Consider the following 12,997-nt stretch of genomic DNA (forward strand, 5'->3'; position numbering starts at 1 on the left):
GAAATCAGAGATGTTTTCCTTTTTTGTGACGGGGGCGGGAAGAATAGTGGAACCGACAGGGGTCCGGCGATTGACAGCCGTGCTCGGTGGTAAAGAAAAGCCGAGGCTCGGGTGGGAGCGCGGGAACACGGCGCCCCGAGACAGAGACAGAGAGTGCCCCAGGCACGACCTGGCGAAGTATAGGAAGAGGGACCCCAGGAGACTTTTCTAGACCTTCCGCGCCGGGAGCGCGCCCCGGGTCTCCCCCGCGCGCCGCGTGGGTGCGCCGGCCCCTTCCCTGGATGGATGCCCGACGCGGCCTCCGGGGCGGGGACAGCTCCGGTCACCTCGCGCCCGGCGCGGCCCGTGCGCCCAGAGCTCCCCGGCTCCGGGGCTGGCCGGTCTCGCCGCGCGGCGTGGGCCCCAGGCGAGCGCGGCCGCCGCCCCCGCGGCTCCGGGCCCCGCTTCGCCGGCGGGTTCGGCAGGTGCGTCGCGCGCCCGCCCCGGGCCGGCCCTCCCGCCCAGCGGCCGCGGGCGCCGCGCCCGCCCCGCCCCGCCCCCGCCCGCGGGCCGCCCGGGGCCGGGCCTGCAGCCGCGGCGGGCGGCGGACGGGACATGGGCCGGCGGCCGGCGGCGGCGGGCGGCTGAGGGCGCCGAGGGTCCGCGCTGTGGCCTCGAGTGTCCCGTGCGCGCCCGCCAGGCGCTGCGCCTGCTCGCAGCAGGGACCGGGCCGGTGCGTCGCAGACTCCCGGCCCCGTGGCGGCGGCGGGCAGCGCTGCCGGCTCAGGGGCGATGCGCTGAGCGCACGAAGGGCCGACCGCTTGGGCTACAGTGGCGCGGGGAGCAGCGCCCATGGAGCCGGCGGGCCCTGGGCTGAGAGGGCAGGCCCCACTGCTGCTGCTGCTGCTCCTGCAGGCGGCGGGGCCGGCGGGCGCCCGAGCCGAGACCCTGCTGGACGCGCCGCGGGCCCGGGGCACGAGCTCCATTCCGCCCAGCCCCGCCAGCGTGGTGGCTCCGGGCACGACGCCGTTCGAGGAGAGCCGATTGCCAGTGTTCACCCTGGACTACCCCCACGTGCAGATCCCCTTCGAGATCACCCTGTGGATCCTGCTGGCCTCCCTGGCCAAGATCGGTGAGCGCGCCGGACCCGCGGGGGTGGGGCAGGGGCCGCGGCGAATTGACCTCTGGGTCGTGGCCGCCTCCCCGGGACCCGGGCAGGGGCGACAGAGCGGCTTCATCTCGCCGAAAGGGACCTTCCCTCCCCGGGGGAGGGGTGTGGGGGGAGCAGCTTTATGCTTTGGTTCTTGTGGAACTTGGCCTTGAAATAGCCCCGGAGTTGCAACCTGTAACCAACTTAGCGATTCGCTGCTTCCTCTGCCTGGCATGCCGAGTGACAGCCCTCTGGCAAAGTGGAGACCTGTTGATTGCGGGAGGAGGGGAGTGGGCTGAAATTTTGGGTCTCACTTACTGGGAGCAGGGCATCAGTGGTGCTAGAATGGTCGAAGCCCTTGATGCTTGGAGATGGATGCGCCTTGGTAGCGACGCAGACCCCGGCCCGCACCTGACTGCTGCGGTGTCTGGAAAAGGGGATCAGGGGCACCTGAGTGCCTGCAGCACGACAGGGTGTCTGGAAAAGGGGCCCTGTGCCTTCTCTCCTCTGGGCCAAGGCTGGAGAGTGACAGCTCTCCAGGAAGCATTTTCTTGGTGACTAAGGCCAGTGAAGCCAGTTGCATGTTTAAAAAAACCCAAGTTTCAAAAACTACCTTAAACTCTCATTTGGAAATATATCTCCAAATCTATTTTCTCACCTTTTTTTTTTAATTTAAAAAATTAGATTTTTTTTTATTGTATTGAAGTATAGCTGATTAACAATGTTGTGATAATTTCAGGTGGACAGCGGAGGGACTCAGGCGTACATATGCTTGTATCCATTCTCCTCCAAACTCCCCTCCCATCCAAGCTGCCACATGACACTGAACAGAGTTCCCTATGCTATACAGTAGGACCTTGTTGGCTTATTCATTCATCTTCATTTATTTTCACCCCACTTAAATTTTATTATGCTTGTGGTGCTTTATATTATTTTTACTTTATATGTATATACTTTTTAATCTTAGAATATAGCAGTTACTGTTGTAATGATTCCAAAAAGTTGTTAGGTGGACAGAATTTATGCATTATTGCATATGTTTTATACATTTGCCCCTTGAAAAGACCCATGCTCTAAGGTCTACATAAAGGATAAAAAGACACATTGCTGGCATCCTCACACCTGAAGATTGGGGGGAGGGGATGGCATACAGCCCAGTGATCATAATCCATAAAAATGCTAGATGGAGTAAGACATTCAGAAAAGATAATATGCAGTGTAGAGAGAAGAGAATCACTTCCTCATGCTGGACAAACATTTCAACTAGGTTTTCAGGGATGACTAGAAGACGGTCCATCGCAGATAAAAGGGAACAACATTCCAGAGAGGAATAAACAAAGACAAATTGAGAGGGAAGCGCAAAACAAGTTTGTAGATGGTGCAAGTTGCAGGGAAGAAGCCGAATCTTGGATGTTAGATTACATTAACCAGATTCTGTTAACGGTGCCCAAAGAAGACTTTACAGCCTGTAATTGCCCGGTTTTAGCATTAAAACTGGTTGAATGTTTTAATTTCCCTTGGGAAATGGAATAAGGGGGAAAGGATTTCTCCATGTATTAAGCAGATGTGCACATTTGCATAAAAGTGTTGCCTGTCCTTGTAAATGCAGGTGCTCGTCTCCTTATATGGTCCTCAGGGCAACCCTGCCAGGTAGGAAGGGCAGATAGTATATACCTGCTTGGTGGAGGTGGAAAATAAAACTCAGACAGTTTGCACAGACACACAAAGCGGAGAGCCAAGTGTTCTCTGTTCTCTTTTTCTCTGTCTGAATCTTTGTCCCTGGCGTAGTGCTTCCTTTCTGTTTCTATGACTGCTTCTCTGTTGCCATTTTTATTCAACTGTGGCTCTTTCTTCTGTTCCTCACTCTTGATTATCTTCATCTGATCACTCACTCTAATAACAGCCGCTAGTAGGCACTTAAGTTCATTATCTCTAATTTTAACAATCATCCGGGGCAGAAATGATGACCGCATATCATATGCAAGGCAATTGAGAGATGGAGATGTTACCTTGCTGCCAGATGGTGAGCCAGAATTTCACCCAGCTCTGCTCAATGTCTCATCTTCCTGCCTACCCTGGAGGCTTGTTTGGTGTCAGGGTTAAATGAGAAGAGATGTGTATAACCTTCATAGGACAGCTGGGCATGCAGTGAGTACTGAGTATTGTCACCATCAGAAGTGGTGGAAGAGAAGCAGAAATCACCCTTGACAGTTTTCTGGCACTATGGTTCCTTTTCCTCTGTACTGGGCCGCCTCTCCCCTTTTTCTGCTTCTGTCTTAGGCTCTGCCTTTTCCAAGTGTTCTTATCTCAGGTTGCCTTTTAACACTTGCTTTGTTTTTCTGTCATGATCTATCTGTCTTATTTGACCTTATCATGTTAATTGTACAGTGTTTTATTAAAAGGCATTGTTGCTTGTGTGAGCTCATGGATGTATTTATCTTCCCATTGGCAGTTTTCTCATCCAGATGTGTTTATATTCCCTGGCACTTTGCTGTTCTGCCCATCTCTCTGCCTCCTCCAAATTTGGAGCTTCCTCTTTCCTTTCTGCATGTGATGCGGCATCCAGATGGAAACAGATGATGTTCATGTCTCTTGGCCAGAAGGGTCTGAGTGGAGTAGAGATGGTGGGTTGAGGGTGTGGTTCTCAGAGAAATAAGGATACGCTAGTGCTGTGCTTAGTTGTTCAGTTGTTTCTGACTCTGCGACCCCATGGACTGTAGCCCGCCAGGCTCCTCTGTCCATGGGGAATCTCCAGGCAAGAATCTGGAGTGCGTTGCCATGGCCTCCTCCAGGGGACCTTCCCAACCCAGGGATCGAACCCAGGTCTCCCGCATTGCAGGTGGATTCTTTACCATCTGAGCCACCAGAGAAGCCCAAGAATACTGGAGTGGGTAGCCTGTCCCTTCTCCAGGGGATCTTCCCAATCCTGGAATCAAACCAGAGTCTTCTGCATTTCTGGCAGATTCTTTACCAGCTGAGCCACAAGCTAGTGCTTGGGGTCTTTTCTAGGTTCTTCCAGTATATAGTCCAGCCCTGTCCATCTGCTGTAGCTCTGTTCCTAGAAGACCTATAAAATGCCCGGGGATCCGCCCCCCTGTCCCCAAGGCCCTAAACTTTCTTTTTGGCTTTAGGGAAGACTGTGCAGGTACCTAAGACATGTTTACAGCCCATTAAACAGTAGTCTGGTCAATCAGATTCTACTTGAACTTTTGCACTGGAAAGACTGAAGCGACTTAGCATGTACACTCTGGAAAGACTATTACTTTGGTAGGACTTGTGTGATGTGATTAACTCATATTTGGGTGGGGTGATGAATTGAGCAGTCAGTGCAGGGAGATGTGAGGCTATGGGGGAATGGGAGTGTTAACTCATGCAAAATGTCGCGGTTTGCATTTGGGGCAGTTTTTTTAGTGTGTACCTAGCGTACCTGAGCTTACCTGCTCCAGAGAACATGGAGGAACATTGCTAGTGATTAAGCTGAATGTGGATCACAGGTTGCCCCCACGGAGGCACCTAATAGCATTTGTAGGAGGTTGAAATCATTTCCAGTGGTGAATTCAGAATCATTTTCTAGATTGCTGTCTACTGTAACCTTAGAAATACTTCAATCAGAAGTGAGAAAATGCATTTTTAGTAGTGTTGAATGATCCAGCTTTATGCTTTCAAACTGTGTTGGAGAAGACTCTTGAGAGTCCCTTGGACTGCAAGGAGATCAAGTCAGTCAAGCCTAAAGGAAATCAACCTTGAATAATCATTAGAAGGACTGATGCTGAAGCCAAAACTCTAATACTTTGGCCACCTGATACGAAGAGTCAGCTCATTGGAAAAGACTCTGATGCTGGGAAAAATTGAAGGCAAAATAATGGGGAGACAGAGAATGAGATGGTTGGATTGCATCACTGACTCAATGGACATAAGTTTAAACAAACTCTGGGAGACAGTGATGGATAGGGAGGCCTGGTCCATGGGGTTGCAAAGAGTCATACACAACTTAGCAACTGAACAACAACTTGATTATCAGGGACAGTCCACTTTCCTGTGACTTGATCAAAAAGAAAGTTCTGTAGTTGAAAAGTTTCCTAAATTGATGATGATGATGATGTGTATGTGTGTGTGTGAAGTGGGTTAAGTAAATAAAAGAATGCAGCAGATTCGCTCCACCTTTGAAAAGTTGTGTTTTGTTTTGTTTTTGGCAAGAAAGATCTCCCGAAATTTTTTTCACTTACATCCTCGTGCATTTGAACTCTAATTGTTCTTTCACTTTGGATGTTTATATTTTGAGTGACTTGATTTTTTTTAAACAGTTATAACTGCTCAGTTTGCCTGGTAAATCCTGGACACAGGGATGGAGTTCTACAGCCTGGAATAGTAGGTAGCCAGAGGATGAAGAAAGGAAAAATTTCCTAGTGTGTTCTAAGATTGTTTGTTGCTTATTTAGTCATTGTCATGTCCGACTCTTTTATGACCCTGTGGACTGTAGCCTGCCAGGCTCCTCTGTCCATGGGATTTTCCAGGCAAGAATACTGGAGTGGGTTGCCATTTCTCTCTCCAGGGCACCTTCCTGAGTGAGGGATCAAACCCATGACTCCTGTATTGGCAAGCGGATTCTCTACCACTGAGCCACCTGGGAAACCTGTTCATTCTAAGCTTGTCTCCTCTGAATTCCTTGCCCAAGAAGTGGGTTAGTGGATTTGTCCTAGACTGGGTGAACTTGGGCATACATTCTAACTCTGTTCAGGGTCCTGGGACAAAGCAGTGGGTCCCCTGCTGTTTAGAGCAGCACAGCTGCCTTGTTTGTCTCAGTGGATCTCCAGACACTCTGTCAACTCTTGCAGTCATGAGAAGCTGGCCTGTTTGCCTCTTCCAGGTGTCATCTCTCACCTTTGCCCTTGAACTTGGGTTAGCGTGCACAATTTTTGTCTTCTGTTCATCCTGTTGTCTTGAAATGAAATAACTTGTCTTGTTATTTGAGGGGGAAGACAAAGCAGTTTGGTGCATGAATGTTTCTCCTTTGGGCTCCAGGCAGTTCTGAATTTAAATATGAAACCAGAGAGTTTCTTTAGTTAATATCCACCTGATTACTGAGATCTTGATCTCTGGAAAAACCTATCCTTGCCTTTGATCTGTTTCTCTTTGTTACATTTGGTTTTCCTGAAGCGTATTCACCAACTGGTTGGTCAGTGGATGAGGCTCATGCCTTTCATTTATTATTTGAACCACGTCTCACTTTGAACACACCTGTAAAGCCAGGTGCTCCTGATGACATGTGTTTGTTCCTGATAAAGCTCAAAGAAGAAGTCTAATTTCTTACTTTCTCAAAGCCACCATCTCTTCCTATTGGGCCGACCATACTTTTCCTGTTTTCTGTCCAAAGGATGACTTCAAGGGTCTTTCTAAAGATCGTTTCACATGTCTTCTAGAATTATCACTGCACTCTACCACAGATATAATTTTGTACTTTTTAAGATAACAGCAGGTGATTTCCTACCAAAAATGTTGGTCTTTGGGTCAACTTTAAAAATGAGAATAATATTTATCGTTAATGAGATGCTTTGTCTTTTACAGAATTCTTTTGCATAGCTTGAAGTCCTAAAGAGGTATACAGAAAACCTTTTGTATAAACTTATTTGTACCTTGTAGGCTTGTAAAAGCTTACCTGTAAACCAGGTGAATTGGTTGGTTTGTGTATGGGTATATTTTCACTAATGATTCAATTGCTTTAAAGTTTGTTGTTCTGTTGGCTTATCTATGTCCTCTTAGGTCAGTTTTGTTGTTTTTATTGTTCTAGAAAGTCATTATTTCATTTGCATTTTTAAATTTATGGGAAGAAATCTATTTTTCATGATTTTAAAAATCTTCACTTTATTTGTATTTAAGTTCTACTTTATTTTTCCTAACATTGTTATTTTTATCTTTCTTTACTTTGATCAAAATTCATAGAAGTTTATTTATTTTATTCTTTTTCAAAGAATTGCATTCTGGTTGGCTTCTAATTTATAAATTTCTGCTCTCTATTATTTAGTTACTTCTACTTTATTAGGGTGTATTTTGTCATTATTTAAAAAATTACTGAATTGAAAGTTTACCTCATTAATTATTGAAGTTACTTGTTTTCCAGTATGTTGACTCCAAACTTATAAGGATTATTAATCGCTGAAAAAACAGTTACAATTGAAAACATAATTAGCATTACTTTCAATATTTTCAGTGATGAATACTTTTATGAACTGACAAGCTCCACAATTGGCATGGCTATATGACATTAGTCTTATTAAAGTGGATAAAGATATTTAAATAGTTTAGTTGTTATAACTCCTACTGAGCCATTTTCTTGTCATCATCTTGTCCAAAATATGGCTATTTATTTATTCTCATTAAATTCACAGCTGTGGAAAACTGACACTTGAGACTATGTTATAAACAAAACATTTATGATACTCTATTTTGGAGATTAATCCTTTGTTGATTGCTCTGTTTGAAAGGACATATACACCCCAGTGTTCATTGTGGCACTTTTTCAATAGCTAGGACATGGGAGCAACCTAAATGTCCATCAACAGAGTAATGGATAAAGAAAATATGGCACATATGCACAATGGAATATTACTCAGCCATAAAAGAACCATTTGCAGCAACATGGGTGGGCCTAGAGATTATTATACTGAGTGAAGTAAGTCAGACACAGAAAGACAAATATCATATGATATTGTTTATATGCAGAATCTAAAAAAATGGTAACTAATGAACTTATTTTCAAAACAAGAGTCACAGATGTAGAAAACAAACTTATGGTTACCAGGGGATATGGTGAGTTCAGTTCAGTCACTCAGTCATGTCTGACTCTTTGCGACCCCATGGACTGCAGCATGCCAGGCCTCCCTGTCCATCACCAACTCCCAGAGTTTACTCAAACTTGTGTCCATTGAGTCGGTGATGCCATCCAACCATCTCATCCTCTGTCATCCCCTTCTCGTCTCGCCTTCAATCCTTCCCAGCATCAGGGTCTTTTCAAATGAGTCAGCTCTTCGCATCAGGTGGACAAAATATTGGAGTTTCAGCTTCAACATCAGGACTGATTTCCTTTAGAATGGACTGGTTGGATCTCCTTGCAGTTCAAGGGACTCTCAAGAGTCTTCTCCAACACCACAGTTCCAAAGCATCAATTCTTCGGCGCTCAGCTTTCTTTATAGTCCAATTCTCACATTCATACATGACTACTGGAAAAACCATAGCCTTGACTAGGGTGAACAGGGATAAAATTGGGAATTGGGGATTGACATATACACACTGTGCTGTGCTGAGTCACTCAGTCGAGTCTGACTCTCTGCGACCCCACAGAGCCCACTAGGCTCCTCTGTCCATGGGGATTCTCCAGGTAAGAATACTGGAATGGGTTGCCATGCCCTCCTCCAGGGAATGTTCTCAACCCAGGGATCGAACCCAGGTTTCCCACTTTGTAGGTGGATTCTTTACTGTCTGAGCCACCAGGGAAGCCCAAGAATACTGGAGTGGGTGGTCTGTCTCTTCTGTAGGGGATCTACCTGATCCAGGAATCAAACCAGGGTCTCCTGCATTTCAGGTGGCTTCTTTACCAGCTGAGCTACCTGGGAAGCCCGGCATATACACACTACTATGTATAAAATAGATAACTAATAAGAACCTGCTGTATAGCACAGGGAACTCTATTCAGTACTCTCTAATGGCCTGTATGGGGAAAAATCTTAAAAAAAAAGTGGAGACATACATATATATATGATTCACTTTGCTGTACATCTGAAACTAACACAACATTTTAAATCAATGATACTCCAATAAAAACCTTTTAAAAATAAAATAAACATAAAAAGCATTCATGGTACTCTAAATTTATGTAAATTTATCTATTGCAAGTTATAATAATAGCAATAAAGAAAATGGTAAAGACTAAAGAATTCGGGGAGGTGATGCAAATGAAATTGCACTTTCCTAATAATTGGTGTGAAATCATTACTGCTTTTAACTTGCAAACCATCTGTATTCTGAGGAGAACTTAACACCGTACATTAGTGGTAAAACTGGAAACATGACTGTTGATGATGCATCAGGACCTGTAAAATACAGTTTGGTCTTTATGAAGTCAAATAAATGCCTCCTGAGATGAAATAAGAATATTAAATGAAACTCTTCTTAAAGATGAATTCTCATGATCCAAATGTGTATAATTTAGAGGAATGGTAATATATGTATTTAAGGCTAGAAATATATCCTTCTGATCCTGTTTCAGTTGCTTTGCATGGTTTTGACATATAGAGTTTTCACTTTAGCTCAATTCTCAGTGTTTTAAATTTTCCTTGTGATTTTTTTATTGTAGCTCAATAAGTATTTAGGATTGTAGTTTGAGTTATAGTAATAAACATTTTGAGATGTATGGTAATTTTTAAAATTTTATTCATAGTTTAGTCCATTTTGGTTATATAGACCTGGTTGGTTTTTTATATTGATTGAGACATCTTCTGTGGCTTAATGGGGCTTCCCAGCTGGGTGAGTGGTAAAGAATTTGCCTTCCAATGCAGGAGACGCAAGAGACTTGTGTTCGATCCCTGGGTTGGGGATATCTTCTGGAATAGGAAATGGCAGCCCACTCCAGTATTCTTGCCTGGAAGGTTCCATGGACAGAGGAGCCTGGCAGGCTACAGTCCCTGGGGTTGCAAAGGGTCAGATACAACTAAGCACACGCACATACACACACACACACACACACACACACACACTGACTTAATAGGAGGTCATTTAAAACTACATTTCAAGCTTTGATTGAAAAAGATTGTGTGTTCTCTATTCCGTGCAGGCACTTGTACACATATAGCAGCACACATATGTGCATACACGCAGAGGACTAGATGAAATTTCAAATTATGGAGTGCAAGTATGAAATAGCATTACCAATTTTTTGGGTTACTTTATCTCTTAGTTTCTGGGGGTACATTAAAACCACTCTCTAAGACTGTGATGTCAATTGCTGTTTGTAAGTTTGTTATTTTTTGCTTTAATATTTTAATGTTTTGTTATTAAGTATCTACTAGCTCAATATTGTTAAAATCTTCTGAGTAAATCCTTCCTTTACTTATTAGGTTACTCATTAATGTCCCTATTTTAAACATTTTTCTTGTGGCTCAAAGTCTATTTTTTCTTATATCCCTATTGCTATTCAAAATAAACTTCATTTTGCACATGTATTTTTTTCTGTATCTGTGTTTTCCACACCTATATTTTCCAGACATATTTTTTTCCCTAACCATAATTATCATATCAAATCAACTGGGTAATTTTCCTTTAGCTGTATCTCGTTAAACCACATGTGAGTAGACTTTCTATCTTTAATTTAAAATTTCAAATATCTGCAGTTTAAGGAGAAGCATAATTATGTATGTTGTGCATAATGATATATTCGGACTTTGCCGTCTGTTTACTGCACTTTTACCTGGTCTCTTCAGTTCTCTTTTCTTGTCATATTTTCGCTGAGTCAAGTTTTCCCTTCATTTTTTAATATATTATCATATATTCTCTTTCCATATTTTTTGTGGTTACATTTCAATTTTAATAAGATACCTGAGTAAACAGGACCCAGTCCAGTCTGCCTTGGCTCACATCTCAGGAACATTTTCTTGCATAATTTTGTAGTTGTATGATTTTTTGGTACATAACTGAAATTCTGAGCTCAGTTACCCTTTGGTGAAATGGGGATAGTAAAAGTGCCCATGTCCTAGGCTGTTGTGAGAATTAAGTTTGTTAATATATGTAAAATGTGAAAATTGCATTTGGGATCACAGTAAACATATTATTTTCTGTTTTCTTATTGTTTTGTTGTCTTCATGAATAATATTTATATTAAAAAAATTTTACCTGCTATCTGCCAATTTCAGAATTATATCTTTTTACCTTATAATTTAGACCTGATTTGTAGTTAATTTCCTCCACGACTTAGTTTTTAATTTTTGCAAACAATGTCTACATAGATTTCTAAACATGCTTACCATTTTTTCTTCATTGTTACTTCTTCTGTTTCCTCTTTTTTCCAGATTGTTTTCTTTTTAATGAAATGTGTAATTTAGTGGATACTTTGGGAAGGGAGGCTTCCATTGATAAATTCTCCTGATCTTTGTATGAAAATGTCTTTATTTTGAGTATTCTCTTGAATGATTATATCACAGAGTATCAGTTCAGTTCAGTTCAGTCACTCAGTTGCGTCCGACTCTGCGACCCCATGAATTGCAGCACGCCAGGCCTCCTTGTCCATCACCAACTCCCGGAGTTCACTTAAACTCACGTCCATTGAGTCAGTGATGCCATCCAGCCGTTTCATCCTCTGTCATCCCCTTCTCCTCCTGCCCTCAAACCCTCCCAGCATCAGAGTCTTTTCCAATGAGTCAACTCTTCGCATGAAGTGGCCAAAATACTGGAGTTTCAACTTTAGCATCAGTCCTTCCAAAGAACACCCAAGACTGATCTCCTTTAGAATGGACTGGTTGGATCTCTTTGCAGTTCAAGGGACTCTCAAGAGTCTTCTCCAACACCACAGTTCCAAAACATCAATTCTTCGGTGCTCAGCTTTCTTCACAGTCCAACTCTCAAATCCATGCATGACTCCTGGAAAAACCATAGCCTTGAATAGACGGACCTTTGTTGGCAAAGTAATGTCTCTGCTTTTCAATATGCTGTCTAGGTTGGTCATAACTTTCCTTCCAAGGAGTAAGCATCTTTTAATTTCATGGCTGCAATCACCATCTGCAGTGATTTTGGAGCCCAGAAAAATAAAGTCTGACACTGTTTCCACTGTTTCCCCATCTATTTCCCATGAAGTGATGGGACCAGATGCCATGATCTTCGTTTTCTGATTGTTGAGCTTTAAGCCAACTTTTTCACTCTCCTCTTTCACTTTCATCAAGAGGCTTTTTAGTTCCTCTTCACTTTCTGCCATAAGGGTGGTGTCATCTGCATATCTGAGGTTATCGATATTTTTCCCAGCAATCTTGATACCAGCTTGTGCTTTATAGGAGCTGAAATGATAGCCATTTATCATCTGCTGCTACTGATTAGTCACACAGTTTTGTCAGACTCTGTGACCCCATGGACTGTAGCTCACCAGGCTCCTCTGTCCATGGAATTCTCCAGGCAAGAATGCTGGAGTGGGTTGCCACTGCCTTCTCCAGGGGATCATCCCAACCCAGGGATTGAACCCGCGTCCGCTGTGTCTCCTACATTGCAGGCGGATTCTTTACCTGGTGAGCCATCAGGGAAGCCTTATCATCTGGAAGTATTATTTCATTACTTTCTGTTCTCTTTGGTTGTGAAGGAGAATTTCCTTGTCACTCTCATCGCACTTTGAGTTAACCTGACTTTTCTCTTGACCTGTAGTTACCATACTTGAAGAGAAGTAGCTCAGCAGTTGAAGATGTGTTGGACCTACTTTTGGAAAAGACGTCTCCCAGTCAGAGATTGTTGTTGTTGCTTTTCTTTTCCAGTAGCCCAATTGTTTTTGAGTCTTTGCAACCCCATGGACCACAGGACACCAGGCCTCCCTGTCTCTCAACAACTCCCGAAGGTTGCCTAAGTTCATGTCCATTGCATCCGTGATGCCATCCAGCCATCTCATCCTCTAAAGCCCTCTACTCCTTCTGCCCTCAATCTTTCCCATCATCAGGGACTTTTCCAATGAGTTGTCTGTTTGCATCAGATAACCAAAATACTGGAGCTTCAACTTTAGCATCAGTCCTTCCAACAAGTCTTCAGGGTTGATTTCCCTTAAGATTGATGGGTTTGATCTCCTTGCTCTCCAGGGAAATTCCAGGAGTCTTCTCCATCACCACAGTTTGAAGGCATCAATTCTTT

The 12,997-nt window shown here is 43.8% G+C and overlaps 1 protein-coding gene across 1 annotated transcript in view; it reads left to right on the forward strand.

Annotated features, from left to right (window-relative positions):
* Positions 1–592: 592 nt before the first annotated feature.
* Positions 593–12,997, forward strand: part of SLC9A2 (solute carrier family 9 member A2) — a 91,312-nt gene continuing 78,907 nt past the window's right edge. The window contains exon 1 of the mRNA XM_061431796.1: positions 593–1,111. Coding sequence (XP_061287780.1) covers positions 832–1,111 — 280 coding nt within the window. The 5' untranslated portion in view covers positions 593–831. The remainder of the gene's footprint in view (positions 1,112–12,997) is intronic.

The sequence above is a fragment of the Bos javanicus genome, chromosome 11 (assembly GCF_032452875.1).
Source record: "Bos javanicus breed banteng chromosome 11, ARS-OSU_banteng_1.0, whole genome shotgun sequence".
In the NCBI taxonomy this organism is placed as follows: domain Eukaryota; kingdom Metazoa; phylum Chordata; class Mammalia; order Artiodactyla; family Bovidae; genus Bos; species Bos javanicus.